The sequence below is a fragment of the Pangasianodon hypophthalmus genome, chromosome 8, assembly GCF_027358585.1.
Source record: "Pangasianodon hypophthalmus isolate fPanHyp1 chromosome 8, fPanHyp1.pri, whole genome shotgun sequence".
NCBI lineage: Eukaryota > Metazoa > Chordata > Actinopteri > Siluriformes > Pangasiidae > Pangasianodon > Pangasianodon hypophthalmus.
The window spans coordinates 25,823,666-25,837,409 of NC_069717.1; the positions used below are offsets into that span (position 1 = coordinate 25,823,666).

The 13,744-nt window shown below is 47.6% G+C and overlaps 1 protein-coding gene across 3 annotated transcripts; it reads left to right on the forward strand.

Moving 5' to 3' along the window:
• The first annotated feature begins 1,451 nt into the window (after positions 1–1,451).
• On the forward strand, positions 1,452–11,029 carry LOC117597866 (uncharacterized). 3 transcript variants are annotated; one of them, XM_053236367.1, is made up of 10 exons: positions 1,452–1,525; positions 7,878–7,971; positions 8,055–8,166; positions 8,328–9,730; positions 9,811–9,855; positions 9,933–9,980; positions 10,067–10,345; positions 10,432–10,511; positions 10,628–10,756; positions 10,842–11,029. In XM_053236367.1, the coding sequence occupies exons 4-10, from the start codon at positions 9,721–9,723 to the stop codon at positions 10,887–10,889; spliced, it is 639 nt and encodes a 212-aa protein (XP_053092342.1). In that variant the 5' UTR covers positions 1,452–1,525; positions 7,878–7,971; positions 8,055–8,166; positions 8,328–9,720; the 3' UTR covers positions 10,890–11,029. The 3 variants fall into 3 exon arrangements, with proteins under 3 accessions (XP_053092342.1, XP_053092343.1, XP_034162228.2); XM_053236368.1 differs by having other exon boundaries at positions 10,432–10,499; XM_034306337.2 differs by lacking the exons at positions 1,452–1,525; positions 7,878–7,971; positions 8,055–8,166 and having other exon boundaries at positions 9,131–9,730; positions 10,432–10,509; positions 10,842–11,026.
• Positions 11,030–13,744: the final 2,715 nt, after the last annotated feature.

The window sequence follows — 13,744 nt, forward strand, 5'->3', positions numbered from 1 at the left end:
CCTTCTGGACTCCATTGAATCCATTTCAGTGACTAGTGTAGTAATACCATAAATGTGAAAGGAGTTGTACTGGATCACTGAGCAAGTTGAGTCCCAATGAATTGAGCATACGGCAGACACCATCATTCATAAACCATCAGCTTGTTCTATACAAATAACATTGCTTGTGATGGGTTTTGGGAAAATAACTATCCTTTGATATTTTTATCCACTCACCTCCACGTGCATGTGTAATGATGGAAGATAATATCCCCTTATTCAACATAGTAATCTCTGATTAGCATTTATTTATTTTGATGGTAACAGACATGCATGCAGACTGTTAAATTAGATAAAATTTGATTAATACAGCAGAAAAAGCATTTAAAAATATGCCAGACAGTGACAAACTGCATGTTTTATTAAAGAACATTTATGTTTTTTTGTCATTCACTGAAAGAATCAAATTTATTTAAAAAAAAAAAACTTTTGGCAATAATCTTGCATTAGATTTTTTTAAAAAGTAAAATTAACTTCATGTAATTTTGGATCAAATCTAATTCATTTTAAATTTGAAATATTGCACAAATAAAACAAGCAAATCAAACATTTTCTTTTGTTCTCCATAAAAAGAACCCAACAAGACTATTTAACACACTTGCATGCACACATGTTTATACAGCTGACTGAGAAACACAAACTAGGAACACTTTACCGAAACACTTGCTCTTACAAATCAGTTTGTAACACAATGATCCCAGGCCTTAAATCCAACACGAAACAAGAAATATTAAAAAGAACCCTTCCTTTGTGCTCAAAATTAATATAAATTATTAAAAATCAGATTAAAGTTCCTGGGAATCATTTGCAAATCTAATTCAAAAGCCATGCCCCACCTTTATTCTGAAACCGCTACAATATTATACGTAGCTACATATCCAAAGGAAATTTTGCGCATTAATTTTTTTTTTTTAGTTTTCTAAGCACATGCAAAACTTGTAAATCTAACACAGTAAAATATGAATATTAGGTTTTAGCCACATATTTATATGAATTAATTTAGTGCAGAACGTAAAGCATTTAAGTAGTTCTAAAGATTTACTTTTTTGTATCACAGATATGTTTTGGTCATTTTTACTGAACTGCTAATTTTCAGTGTTTTCAGTGTTGTTTTAAATTTTTTAAAAAAGAATTTTCCTAAAATAATACAAAGTAACTAGCTGTTAGACCTACAGACATGTAGGTGATTAGATGATTAGAATCTGAGAGTGGACGAATGTTTAGGTATTTGATGACTTGTTTAACATTTGTTTAATAGCGGGGAATACCTCCACGTGTCTCCACGTCTGCTTTTACTGGAAGTGTATATCAATATTTAAACATGAGTATGGGGTTGACACAGAGAACAAAGTAATGTATACATGTGATCTAAACAATCGGTGTGTATGTTCACAACCCGCCCCTTTTTTCTGCTTTATTTAAAAGGAAGAATCTGCTGCTGGTTGCAGAATTTACAACACTGAAAATATTCCAACTTGGAAACATGGTAAGTTTACTTTCCAATATTATTGTGACACCACTCTTTTGGTGTTTTTAATATAATTGACATATGATGCAGTTATGGAAATGTTCACAGTCATGAACCATCCCATCTACTGTTTCTAAATAGTTTGTAGTTGTTGAGGTTTAGTAGGTTATCTTTTAATTAACTGTGTGCAAAGTGTGTAAAACAGACCAATACAATGTTTTATGTGATTAATGATTTGTTTTGTTTTAACCTCTCCACCCCTCTCTTCAGAGGACCATGAAAGGTAGATTTATGTTTCTTAGGTAGGGTAGAGTTTGTTAAGGGTAGTTTTATGTTCGGGAGGTAGGGTAGGTTTTGTTAAGGGTGGATTTATGTCAGGTAGGTAGGGTACAATTTGTTAAGTGTGGATTTATGTTGGGTAGGTAGGGCAGGTTTTGTTAAGCGGCAATTTATGTTGGGTAGGTAGGGCAGGTTTTGTTAAGGGTAGTTTTATGTTGGGTTGGTAGGGTAGGTTTTGTTAAGCGGCAATTTACGTTGGGTAGGTAGGGTAGGTTTTGTTAAGGGTGGATTTATGTTGGGTAGGTAGGGTAGGTTTTGTTGAGGGTGGATTTATGTTGCGTAGGTAGGGTAGGTTCCCCTTCAGGAACTCGAGCTGCGTCACGAAACGCTATGGGAACGCCCCCGCGTGACCGCGCTCTGAATCACGTGTCTAATCCGTCCAATGGATGGGCGAGACGTCACGGGCGGGGTGATGTAGCGACCCGGAAGCATAAAAGCCCGAGCGGCGAGCCCCACGTTAGCTTCCTGTTTTCAGCAAGCGCTCTATGTTATTGTTTGTCTTTGTTCTGTCTATTTTGTGTTTTATCCGCGGCATGCCAAAGGCCAAGGATAAGACTAAGGGCGAGAGCGGGCAGCGCTTCAGCGCTGTGCGTCGCCTGTTTGCTCCCGCTGGGCTCTCTTTGAGTAGGGAGCCCTCACTAGCGTGCCGAGGCAGAGCGGCGGTTGCGCTTGTGGGGCTCGCAGATGGACCTGGCGGAGGGAATGGAGACGGGCCCGTCCCTTTCTCCTTCCTCACCCTCCAGGTCCACTGTCCCCTCCCTGGGTTCGGAAGCACGCTCTGCGGTTTCTTCCCCCCGGGGAGCGGACTCGGCGCTCCACCTATCGTCCTCCGAGGAGGTCGATGTGGAGAGTGTCGACCCAGAGCCGCAGTCTCCTCAATACGGCGAGCTGCTCGAGGTGGTTACGCGGGCAGTCGCCAAACTGAACATTGACTGGCCCGCTGAGTCACGGCCTGAGCCTCAGTGCTCTAGGCTGGATGAGCGTTTTTTACGCAGTAGGCCGCCACCTCCGCCCCGGAGCCTGCCCTTTTTTCCGGACCTCCACACTGAGGTGTCGAGGTCCTGGAATAGGCCGTTCTCAGCCCGGTTGTTCAGCCCCACTTCTTCCCATTACGCTAATGTGGCGGGGCTGGACTACTCCGGTTACAGGGCGATGCCCAGGGTTGAACAGACGCTAGCCAGCTATCTGTCCCCTGCTGCTGCATCGTCCCTGAAGGCTCCGGCGTTGCCTACCAAGCCGCTGCGGACCACCTCAGCGCTGGTAGGCAAGGCGTACATGGCAGCAGGTCAGGCCGGTGTGTGTCTGCACACCATGGCGGTGTTACAGGCGTACCAGGCCGACCTGCTTAAAGAGCTGGATGAGCAAGGGGAGATGACGTCTGAGCAGGTAGCTGAGCTCAGGCGGGCAGCTGATCTGTCCCTCTGCGCCACCAAGGAGACCGCCCGTGCTATCGGTCGGTCTATGGCAGTCCTGGTGGCGGCGGAGAGGCATCTCTGGCTGACCCTGTCCGATATGAAAGAGAAGGACAGAGTCGTGCTCATGGACGCCCCGCTTACTCCCTCGGGCCTGTTTGGCGACGCGGTAGACTCCATCGTCGAGAGATACCAGCAGGCCCGTGCTCAGGCGGCGTTCCAGCGGTTCCTCCCCCGTCGCTCTCTAGCTCGTGGGGCTGCTGGGCGGGGGCAGCCCCCTCAGTGTATGGCCCCCTCCTACAGGGAGGACCCGGCCCTTCGGGCGCTAAGGCAGATCTAAGGACCGTCCTCATGTCCAGAAGGGCCGCAGCTAAGAAGCCCTGACGGTTTTGGCCCAGAGCTTCCGAGGGCGGGCCCCTCTGGGGCGACGCGGCGTACACATCATCTCACGGTGCCCGGGTCGATCTGCCAACCCTGCCACCTATGGTGCTTCAGGGCGCAGCGGTCTCCGGCGAGCGCCTCTCCCAGTTCTCGCCCGGCAACGTAGCGGGTCTGGGAGGCTCGCGGCCTCTTCTGAGGTCTTCGCAGAGGTTAGCTCATTTCCCCCATGTCGGTTCGCCGCCTCAGGGCACCCAGCTAACCGCTTCTATTACACCAGAGGTCAGTCTCGAGAGACTGATTCCCTTAGTGAGCTTTCTGGCAGCGTGGAAACTTCTGCCGAATGTGTCTCATTGGGTCCTGTGTACTGTAGAAAGAGGCTACCGAATTCAGTTCGGCTCGCCTCCGCCTCATTTTTTTTGGGGTTCTTCCCACTGTGGTGGGTCACGAGCAGGCTCTGGTATTGGAGCAGGAAGTACACACTCTCCTGAGGAAGGAGGCCATCGAGGTGGTCCCTCCTCACGACAGAGAGTCCGGGTTCTACAGCCGGTACTTCATTGTTCCCAAGAAGGGGGGAGGGCTGCGTCCCATTTTGGACTTGCGGCAATTGAACCTCTCAGTCGCACGACTGAAGTTCAGGATGCTTACGGTCACTCAGGTCGTGTCTCAGATCAGGTCCGAGGACTGGTTTGTCACGATCGACCTAAAAGATGCGTATTTCCACATCTCCATCCTTCCCCCACACAGGAAGTTCCTGAGGTTCGCTTTCGGGGGCGAAGCTTACCAGTATCGAGTTCTTCCCTTCGGCCTAGCACTCTTACCCCGCACCTTCACGAAGTGCGTGGATGCTGCCCTGGCTCCTATGCAACTACAGGGCATCCGCATACTGAATTACATCGACGACTGGTTGATTTTAGCTCATTCAGAGCAGATGGCGGCTCGGCATCGAGATATGAAGGAACTGGGGTTAAGACTAAATGCTGAGAAAAGCGTGCTTTCTCCAGCTCAGAGAACCGCTTATCTAGGCATCGTGTGGGATTCGACCACGATGCAGGCACGTTTGTCTCCTGCTCGGATCGAGTCGGTCCTCACAGCAGTCGCGAGAGTGAAAGTAGGCCGGTCACTCACTGTAAAGCAGTTTCAGAGACTGCTGGGCCTATTGGCAGCTGCGTCCAACGTGATACCTTTTGGCCTGCTGCACATGAGACCCCTACAGTGGTGGCTCAAGACCAGGGTTTTTTTCCGAAACAGAGGAAACCCGCTCCGCATGATCAAGGTCACGCGGCGATGTCGCCGTGCCTTAGCTGTGTGGAAAGAACCTGGGTTCTTGTCTCAGGGCCCGGTCCTGGGAGCTCCTGGTCGCCGCGTAGTGCTAGCGACGGATGCGTCCCTCACCGGATGGGGAGCGGTCATGAGTGGCCGTCCTGCCCATGGTCTGTGGAGCGGCCGCCATCTCACTTGGCACATCAACCGCCTGGAGATGCTGGCCGTGTTTCTGGCTCTGAAACACTTTCTCCCAGACCTAAGAGGCCGCCACGTGTTGGTGCGCACCGACAACACGACGTTGGTCTCTTACATCAACCGCCAGGGAGGTCTGTGTTTGCGCCCCCTTTACAGGCTGGCACGCCAGATCCTTGTGTGGTCCCAAGGGAAGCTCCTCTCATTGAGACATTCCTGGTTATCTCAACGTGGGAGCGGACGCCCTGTCGAGGCAGGGGCCGGTGCCCGGGGAATGGAGACTCCACCCCGAGGTGGTGGAGCTCATATGGCGTATGTTCGGCAGAGCCCAGGTGGATCTGTTTGCGACGCAGGAGACGTCGCACTGTCCCCTTTGGTTCTCTCTGACTCATCCAGCTCCTCTTGGACTGGATGCCATGGTACAGCCGTGGCCGAGGCTGCGTCTGTACGCCTTTCCTCCGGTCGCTCTGCTCCCGGGAGTTCTGGAGAGAGTGCGCCGGGACGGAATTCGTCTACTGTTAGTAGCCCCGTTCTGGCCGGGCCGAGTATGGTTCTCGGACCTGATTTCCCTCCTAGACGGCTCCCCATGGGAGATTCCGATCAGGAGGGATCTCCTCTCACAGGCAGGGGGCCATCATCACCCCCGCCCGGAGCTGTGGAAGCTGTGGGTGTGGCCTCTGAGGGGGCACAACTCCGTGCTTCCAGACTCTCAACCGAGGTTGTGGAGACCATCCTCCAGTCCAGAGCTCCCTCTACGAGGAAACTGTACGCCCTGAAGTGAAACTTTTCACTTCCTGGTGCGGAGACCGCCGGCTTGACCCTGTTCACTGCCCAGTTGGTACAGTGCTGGAGTTCTTGCAGGCCCGCCTCTCCGCGGGGCTGACCCACTCCACCCTGAAGGTGTACGTGGCGGCTATTGCGGCCTGCCACGCCCCTCTCGATGGCCAGTCAGTGGGCAGACACCCCTGGGTGACACGTTTCCTCCGCGGTGCGCTGAGGATCAGACCTCCAGCTTGATCTCGGCCGTGGTTTTAGAGGCTCTCTGCAAACCCCCCTTCGAGCCCATAGAGGAGATTTCGGACCGTCTTCTGACATTAAAAACTGCCTTTCTCTTGGCAATTTCCTCTCTTAGGAGAGTGGGGGATCTTCAGGCCCTCTCTGTGGCCCCTTCCTATTTAGATTTTGCGCCTGGGTTGGCCAAAGCGTTCTTGTACCCCCGAGCGGGGTACGTACCGAAAGTCCCCTCCTTGGCACCACGGCCGGTCGTGCTGCAGGCTTTCTGTCCTCCTCCCTTCAGGGAGCCCGACCATTGGAAGCTCAATTGTACGTGTCCAGTGCGAGCACTGGACGCGTACGTCCGCAGAACTGCCCTGTGGAGAAAGGCGGACCAGTTGCTTGTGTGCTTTGGTCCCCCTAAGAGGGGTTTTCCTGCTTCTAAGCAGACCCTCAGCCGGTGGATTGTAGAATCCATTTCTCTGGCTTTCGAGTCCTCTGGTCTCCCCAGTCCCCTGGGGGTCAAGGCTCACTCTACCCGAGCGGTGGCGGCCTCTAAGGCCTTTCTGGCAGGTGTGTCCTTACAGGACATCTGCAACGCGGCGGGATGGTCCACGCCCCTGACCTTTGCCAGGTTTTATGACCTAGATACGCGAGCCACTCCCGGCTCCTCTGTCCTTGTGCCTTAGGCTTGCCTCCTCCTGGAGACAGGGACTTGTAAGTCTGGCGGCGTGGGTATACTCGTTCCCATAGAGTTTCGTGACGCAGCTCGAGTTCCTGAAGGGGAACGTCTCCAGGTTACGTATGTAACCATGGTTCCCCGAGGGAACGAGACGCTGCGTCTCGGTGCCACACTTCCGGCGTCCCTGCGGCGCTTGCTTCATTTTCCAGTAAGCTAACGCGGGGCTCACCGCTCGGGCTTTTATGCTTCCGGGTCGCTACGTCACCCCGCCCGTGACGTCTCGCCCATCCACTGGACAGATTAGACACGTGATTCAGAGCGCGGTCACGCGGGGGCGTTCCCATAGCGTTTCGTGATGCAGCGTCTCGTTCCCTTGGGGAACCATGGTTACATACGTAACCTGGAGACGTTTTGTTATGTTGGGTAGGTAGGGTAGGTTTTGTTATGTTTGGGAGATAGGGTAGGTTTTGTTAAGGGTAGTTTTATGTTGGGTAGGTAGGGTAGGTTTTGTTATGTTGGGTAGGTAGGGTAGGTTTTGTTAAGGGGGGATTTATGTTGGGGAGGTAGGGTAGGTTTTGTTAAGGGTAGTTTTATGTTGGGTAGGTAGGGTAGGTTTTGTTATGTTGGGAAGGTAGGGTAGGTTTTGTTAAGGGTAGTTTTATGTTGGGTAGGTAGGGTAGGTTTTGTCATGCTGGGTAGGTAGGGTAGGTTTTGTTAAGGGGGGATTTATGTTGGGGAGGTAGGGTAGGTTTTGTTAAGGGGGGATTTATGTTGGGTAGGTAGGGTAGGTTTTGTTATGTTTGGGAGGTAGGGTAGGTTTTGTTAAGGGTGGATTTATGTTGGGTAGGTAGGGTAGGTTTTGTTATGTTGGGGAGGTAGGGTAGGTTTTGTTAAGGGTAGTTTTATGTTGGGTAGGTAGGGTAGGTTTTGTTATGTTGGGTAGGTAGGGTAGGATTTGTAAAGGGTAGATTTATGTAAAAAGTTTACTAATATCTAGATGGTTGTGTCAAAGTAAATGATATGTATAAACGATTGAGGTAAGGTGAAGATCTGATCAATGTTTGGAAAGATATTTCTCCAGTTAATTTGTGTCTGATTTTTTTAAAAGGCTTTGCTGATGAAGACATTGGTGGGAGGTTTTGTCCTGTTTGGCATTATTCCTCTGATTCATGCCTGCTGGTTGATGGACGCTGGTAGCAAAGGTACACACACACACACACACACACACACATACACACACACACACACACATTACTTATTTCTACTTTCTACTCTTTGCTAACAGATCAGTGTCAGGATTACTTGGATTATTCATGGCACCCACATGGATCCACCTGGACAAACCGCTACTGTGTTACATGCACTTGTAGCCCTGGATACATGGTCTGCTGCTCTGAGTAAATACACACAACAGCAACACACAATGGAACAAATTGTTCTTACATACAAAATATGTAAATGCAGTAACGCAAATCATTTGGAAACAGTGTTGTTGAAAAATCATGTTTCTGACATGTCTAAAACATACTAAATACTTATTTATCTGTTTATTTTCCAGATTTCCAAAGACTAACACCCCTGGCTGCACCCTGAAAAAAGACTTTAAAACATGCAAATATACAGTGATTAAGAGCGACCCATCAATTGAATGTGCAATCAACTACCGTTAATGTTGTTGAGACAGATGTTTCAAAATCAAGGCTCACATATAAGGCCATTGTGCAAACAATAATGTGGAGGTAGAATGTGAGCCTTTTGCAATTTAGAATGAGAAGTTTGATCTTACAATAAAGCATTACACAAAACAATTGTATAGTGTTTTTGTAACAGACTGAGTCTTGTATATTAACATAAGTAACTGTGTACTATAATCTGATTTGGTGAGAAGAAGATGATCAGTGGGAGAAAAATACTTCGCTGCATTGATTCTTCATTGTTAAGTTCAGATGCAGTAGGTTCTTTGATGGTGGGTTAAGCTGACCAGCATCATCTATACTGCAAATGATTCTCTTAATATATTCATGAACCAGGCAATGCTGAGCTCTTCTGAAAGCACATAAACACCCTCACACTATGCATTTACACATCTAACCTGCATCACTGTAAACTTCTTTGACAACTCGAATTTTTTGGGTGGAGTTTCAATAATAATTTTCTATATATACTATATATATATAAAAAAAAAAACAATACTAACCCCCTTTCATCAAACTGCATTTTGACAGTTTTTTTGTCCAATCAGAGTGCGCCACGTCACGAAGTCCCTCCCCTTTTATCCAATCAGAGCGCACCGTGGCGGGTAGTCCCGCCCCCCTTTCGACCGATGAGATTCTTCTTTTTTTCCAGATGTCCCACCCCGATCCTCCTCCCTAAATAAATTTGGATTAAAGCTAGCTAGCAAAAATTCCCCAATTGGAAGAGTTTAGCACAAAAAAACCCAGTGCTTAGCATCAGTTAGGTTAGTCTCGCTATTTATATTTAGCCACGTTTTACCAACAAGCATACGGGGAACATTTAATGCACAATGTACAAATTATTTATTTGTTACTGCTGTGATTTATTTGAAGCTAGTCAAAGTTGATGGTCGTAGTGATGAACTTTTTTTCCCTTTTCCCGTGTATCGTGCGATTTCGGATCTTTTATTAATACTTTATTTATTTATTTTTGAAACATAAACGGTATCTCTGTTATATGCAAAAAAAATAGATTTTAATTCGAGCATCACATTTTATTCTGTTTCCCAGCGCGATCCTCATATTCTGAAAATATATTTTATGAAAATATCCTCATACTCTCTTTTGTCAGCTGAAACATTATAATGATATGATGCGTCAGGTGTATATGGTTGCTCGAGAACTTGTGACAGGTGTTTCGGTGGGAAAAGAACTTTAGGGTATATAAGAAACAAGACGGACTAACATTTTCCATGAAGAAATTCGGGGATCGACACGATGGCTCATGGTAAGAAAACTTGTTGAAATTATAAGGTATTTCTTTTCTCTTAAAAACATTGTTTAAATAAACACTTTATGTATTCTCAGCTTTAAAAGTTCAAGCTGAAATTCACCAGGTGCCTGAGTATCAGGGTAAGCTTTTCTATTAATTTCTCTTTTATTTTAACTCTTCTGTACTTTTTTTAAATATGTTTTTCTCTTTAATAAAGTTACAGCAGAAGAACTAGAGGGTATTAGCCTCACTCAGACGGATCCAGGTACCGTATCTCTCTCTGTGTTTTTTTGTTTTTGGCCTCTGTTATTTAGTTCTGGTGAAAAAACTTTTTTTTACTACGCGTGACAGATTTTACACGCGGAATTAATCCTGATGAGTTTGCGAGAGGATCGGGAAGCGACAGTCTCGCCGATGATTTGGATTTGATTCTAACAGGGGCTTCGCCAGCGATCTCGCGAGATCGCCGCGTTCCCTCCTCTCCTCCGAGAAGCGGAAATGGCGTAATAGAAATATCAACAAAAGTAGCGAGCGTGACACCCATCTTAAAAGCCTGTGACGCGCCTCAGCGAGCGAAGAGACGGAGATTAGTCAGTAAGACAGCGTCTCTAGTGAAGCGATTATTTACAGGTTTGTATTATTTCAAAATTTATTATTCATATATATATATATAAATATAAAGGATCATTAGACATTCTTCTTCTAATCCTCTACAGATTCAGTCGAATCACCCACATGGTCACCCGCGTGTTCAACCAGGGAAGGGGGTCGTGGATCTCAAAGCGTGATTAACGGTGTATTTTATATATGTGTGTGTGTGTGTGTGTGTGTGTGTGTGTGTGTGTGTGTGTGTGCGCGCGCGTGTGTGTGTGAATACGTTTTTTTTGATACGAGCCTTCTTTTTTAAAACAGAGACCGAAGCGGAGACCGAAGCGGATAACGGCCCAGAACCGAATCAGGAAGCCGAGCGATGGCGGAGAGAGCGCCAGAGTCCCACTAGACCTCTGTTTAAGCGCAGGTTTCCTCAACGACGGAATAACGGTATGTCATCTGTTGTATATATTTATATTTCTTCTTTATATACCTATACGTATAAGATTTTGATAGGGGTTATTATTTTTTTCAGCCAACGTCTCTAACCAGGAAGCGAGACCTGAACGGGTCCGTCGGCTGAGAATAGCGCCACCTCTCCGCCAGCACCGTGACAGCGGAATCTTGCGACTCGCCGAAATAACGAGCGATTTGATTCGCGACCTGATTCGTGACTACAGCGCCACGTTTTCTAACGCGTGTGAAAAAGGTTTTGTGTGAAAGGTTTGAATGCATGTCCGTGTCGAGCTATATTTTGATGTTGTGAATTCATGTTTTTGAATGTATGTTAGCGTCAGGGAAATATTTCTGACATTGTGAATGCTGGGTTATAGATAGGGGAGCGGTGCTGATGGTGAAGAGACGCAGGCAGGAGGAGGAGGAGGAGGAGGTGAAAGAGAAATCGATGTCACGACGCACAAGACGTTTAATACCGTAAAAATGAGACGTGTGTTAGCAATCCCTCCACCAGGGGATGAGCCTGATATCGCTACGTTTTATCAAAACGTGATCGGTCTCATTCGGGAATTGGTCGACGATGCGAGAGCCGTAGCTGGGAGGGGGGACTTGGTACAGTTAAGTGTAGAGGGTGAAAATGTAAGCGTTCACGCGTCGGTAGTCGCCGACGGCACGGGTGAAAATATTCTACCCGTTTTTGAAGATACGCTCGATCGGTTAGTACAGTCGAACACTGGGGTTGTGGCGAACGAAAGAGTGGATCTGATTGTTCAGGTGGTGCGGAACCCTAGAGGCGGGGGAAAACGTAAGTTGGAGAAAACTTTAGACTGCGAAATCATACGTAAAAAAAGACGTCACCTGTACGTTACAGAGGGCCGCGGAGATCAGCTCTGCTTCGCCATCAGTCTAGCTCACGTGTGTAACAGCAGTTTCACAGATGGGCAGTGCGAGAGACAAGCTAGAGAGTGGCAGCGAGCCGTCGGTCTGGACGAGCAGACACCCGTCACCTTTAGCGACGTGCGAAAATTCGAAGACATTTTAGAACGTAAAATCGTAGTGTTTTACAGAACGTCTAGCACCCTCTCGCATTTCGAAACACATTTCCCCGACCGTTCCCAAACTTTGTTTTTGTTTTTACTGCATAACCATTATTACGGGATAAAAAAACTCAAGGGTTTTATAGGTACGCGATTCGTCTGTAATTATTGCTACAAGGGTTTTAATTGCTCCTATGTGCATTCCTGCCGGGGCTATTGTCATATTTGTAACAATGGGGAGTGTCCCATGCAAGAGTACAATCCTGTAGAATGCTCGGACTGTCTCAGAAAGTGTCGTTCCCCAGCGTGTTTCGCCCGTCACAAAGAAGGTAAGAGGAACTTTGTAACGGGTAGGTCGATCAGTCTCTGCGAGCTCGTTAAAAAATGTGCTAGATGCAGCCTGTGTTACAACACAGGACCGAACACCCGTGTAGGAAATGGTCATCGTTGCGCTAAACCGAAATGTAGAATCTGTGGGGAGACGTTAACGAGGGAGCTGGAAACTGACCACAGGTGTTACAGTCGCCCTCTCCCCGTGAGCGCCGACCATCCTGATTTGATTTTTTATGACTTTGAAACGTTCGCCACAGAGAACGGTGTGCACGTACCTTTTCTGGTGTATGCGAAAACATTGAAAGGCGAAGAGAAGTGGTTTTACGGTCATGGGTGCGTTAAACATTTTCTTATGTATTTCAGAAATGAGCGCTACAGACGTAACGTTTTTATCGCTCACAACGCCAAAGGGTTCGACAGCTATCTGGTTTTGAAAGGTATGCTGAAAGAGGGGTTATCGCCTCGACATATTCTCATGACGGGGAGTAAAATCCTCAGTTTTGAAGATCCTCATTATGAGCTAAAATTCATAGACTCTCTGTCTTTCCTACCCATGCGTCTTAGCGATTTCCCAAAAGCCTTAGGTTTCACCGATCAGACCAAGGGGTATTTTCCTCATAAATTCAGCTCGGCCGAACGTCTCGAGTACGTAGGACCCTACCCACCCGCCTCCGATTATGGGGTAGAACGCATATCGGAGCGGGAACGTCAAGATTTTCACGAATGGTACGACGTGGCTGCGCGGGGCGTTTTTAACTTTAGGAAGGAAGCTCTGCATTATTGTAAAAACGACGTGGTTATACTTTCTCCGGGTTACATGAAATTCAGAGATCAGTTTCTCGGAGAGATGGGGGTGGACCCGTTCGATTCGATCACCATATTGTCAGCCTGCATGAAAGTGTTTATCACAAATTATATGACTCCTAAGACGCTGGCCATACCATGCCCCTACGGTTACACCCGGGCGTGTAAAAGATTCTCGCACGCGTCCATCCAATGGCTAGAATGGATCATGACGAAAGAAAAAATCTTTATTCAGCACGCTCTAAATAGGGGGGAAAAGCAGATCGGTCCTTTTTTTGTAGACGGTTACGCCGAGATTGACGGAGAAAAGTACGCGTGGGAATATCACGGGTGCTTTTACCACGGGTGTCCGATGTGTTTCGACCCTGCAGAGACGTGCCCGTTGAGAGACGTCAGATTCGGCGAATTATGGTTGAACAGCGAGGAGAGAGTGAGGACGTTAGAGTCCGAACATGGCGTCCGCGTGACGGTGGTGAGAGAACACGAGTGGTGCGAGATGAAAAAATCTTGCGATCGTGTCAAAGAGTTTCTCCGTACGTTTAATCCTCCAGAGCCTCTGGTCCCTCGCGCCGCTCTTTACGGAGGTCGAACGAGCGCTCTTAAGCTGAGACACACAGCGGGGCCTGGGGAAAAGGTGCTCTACGTTGACGTCACCTCTCTATATCCATACGTTAATAGTGCATGCTCTTATCCCTTAGATCACCCTACTATCATATACAAAGATTTCGGAGACCCTAGAAATTACTTTGGTCTCATCAGAGCCACAGTCTACCCGCCTCGTGGGCTCTTTTTCCCTGTTTTACCGTAC

What these genes read in the sequence shown, in the direction of transcription:
- LOC117597866 (XM_034306337.2), top strand. An exon ending in CCAGGTGCCTGAGTATCAGG is followed by an intron (nt 9,856 to 9,932) that starts GTAAGCTTTTCT and finishes TCTTTAATAAAG; the next exon opens with TTACAGCAGAAGAACTAGAG. An exon ending in TCCTCAACGACGGAATAACG is followed by an intron (nt 10,757 to 10,841) that starts GTATGTCATCTG and finishes TATTTTTTTCAG; the next exon opens with CCAACGTCTCTAACCAGGAA.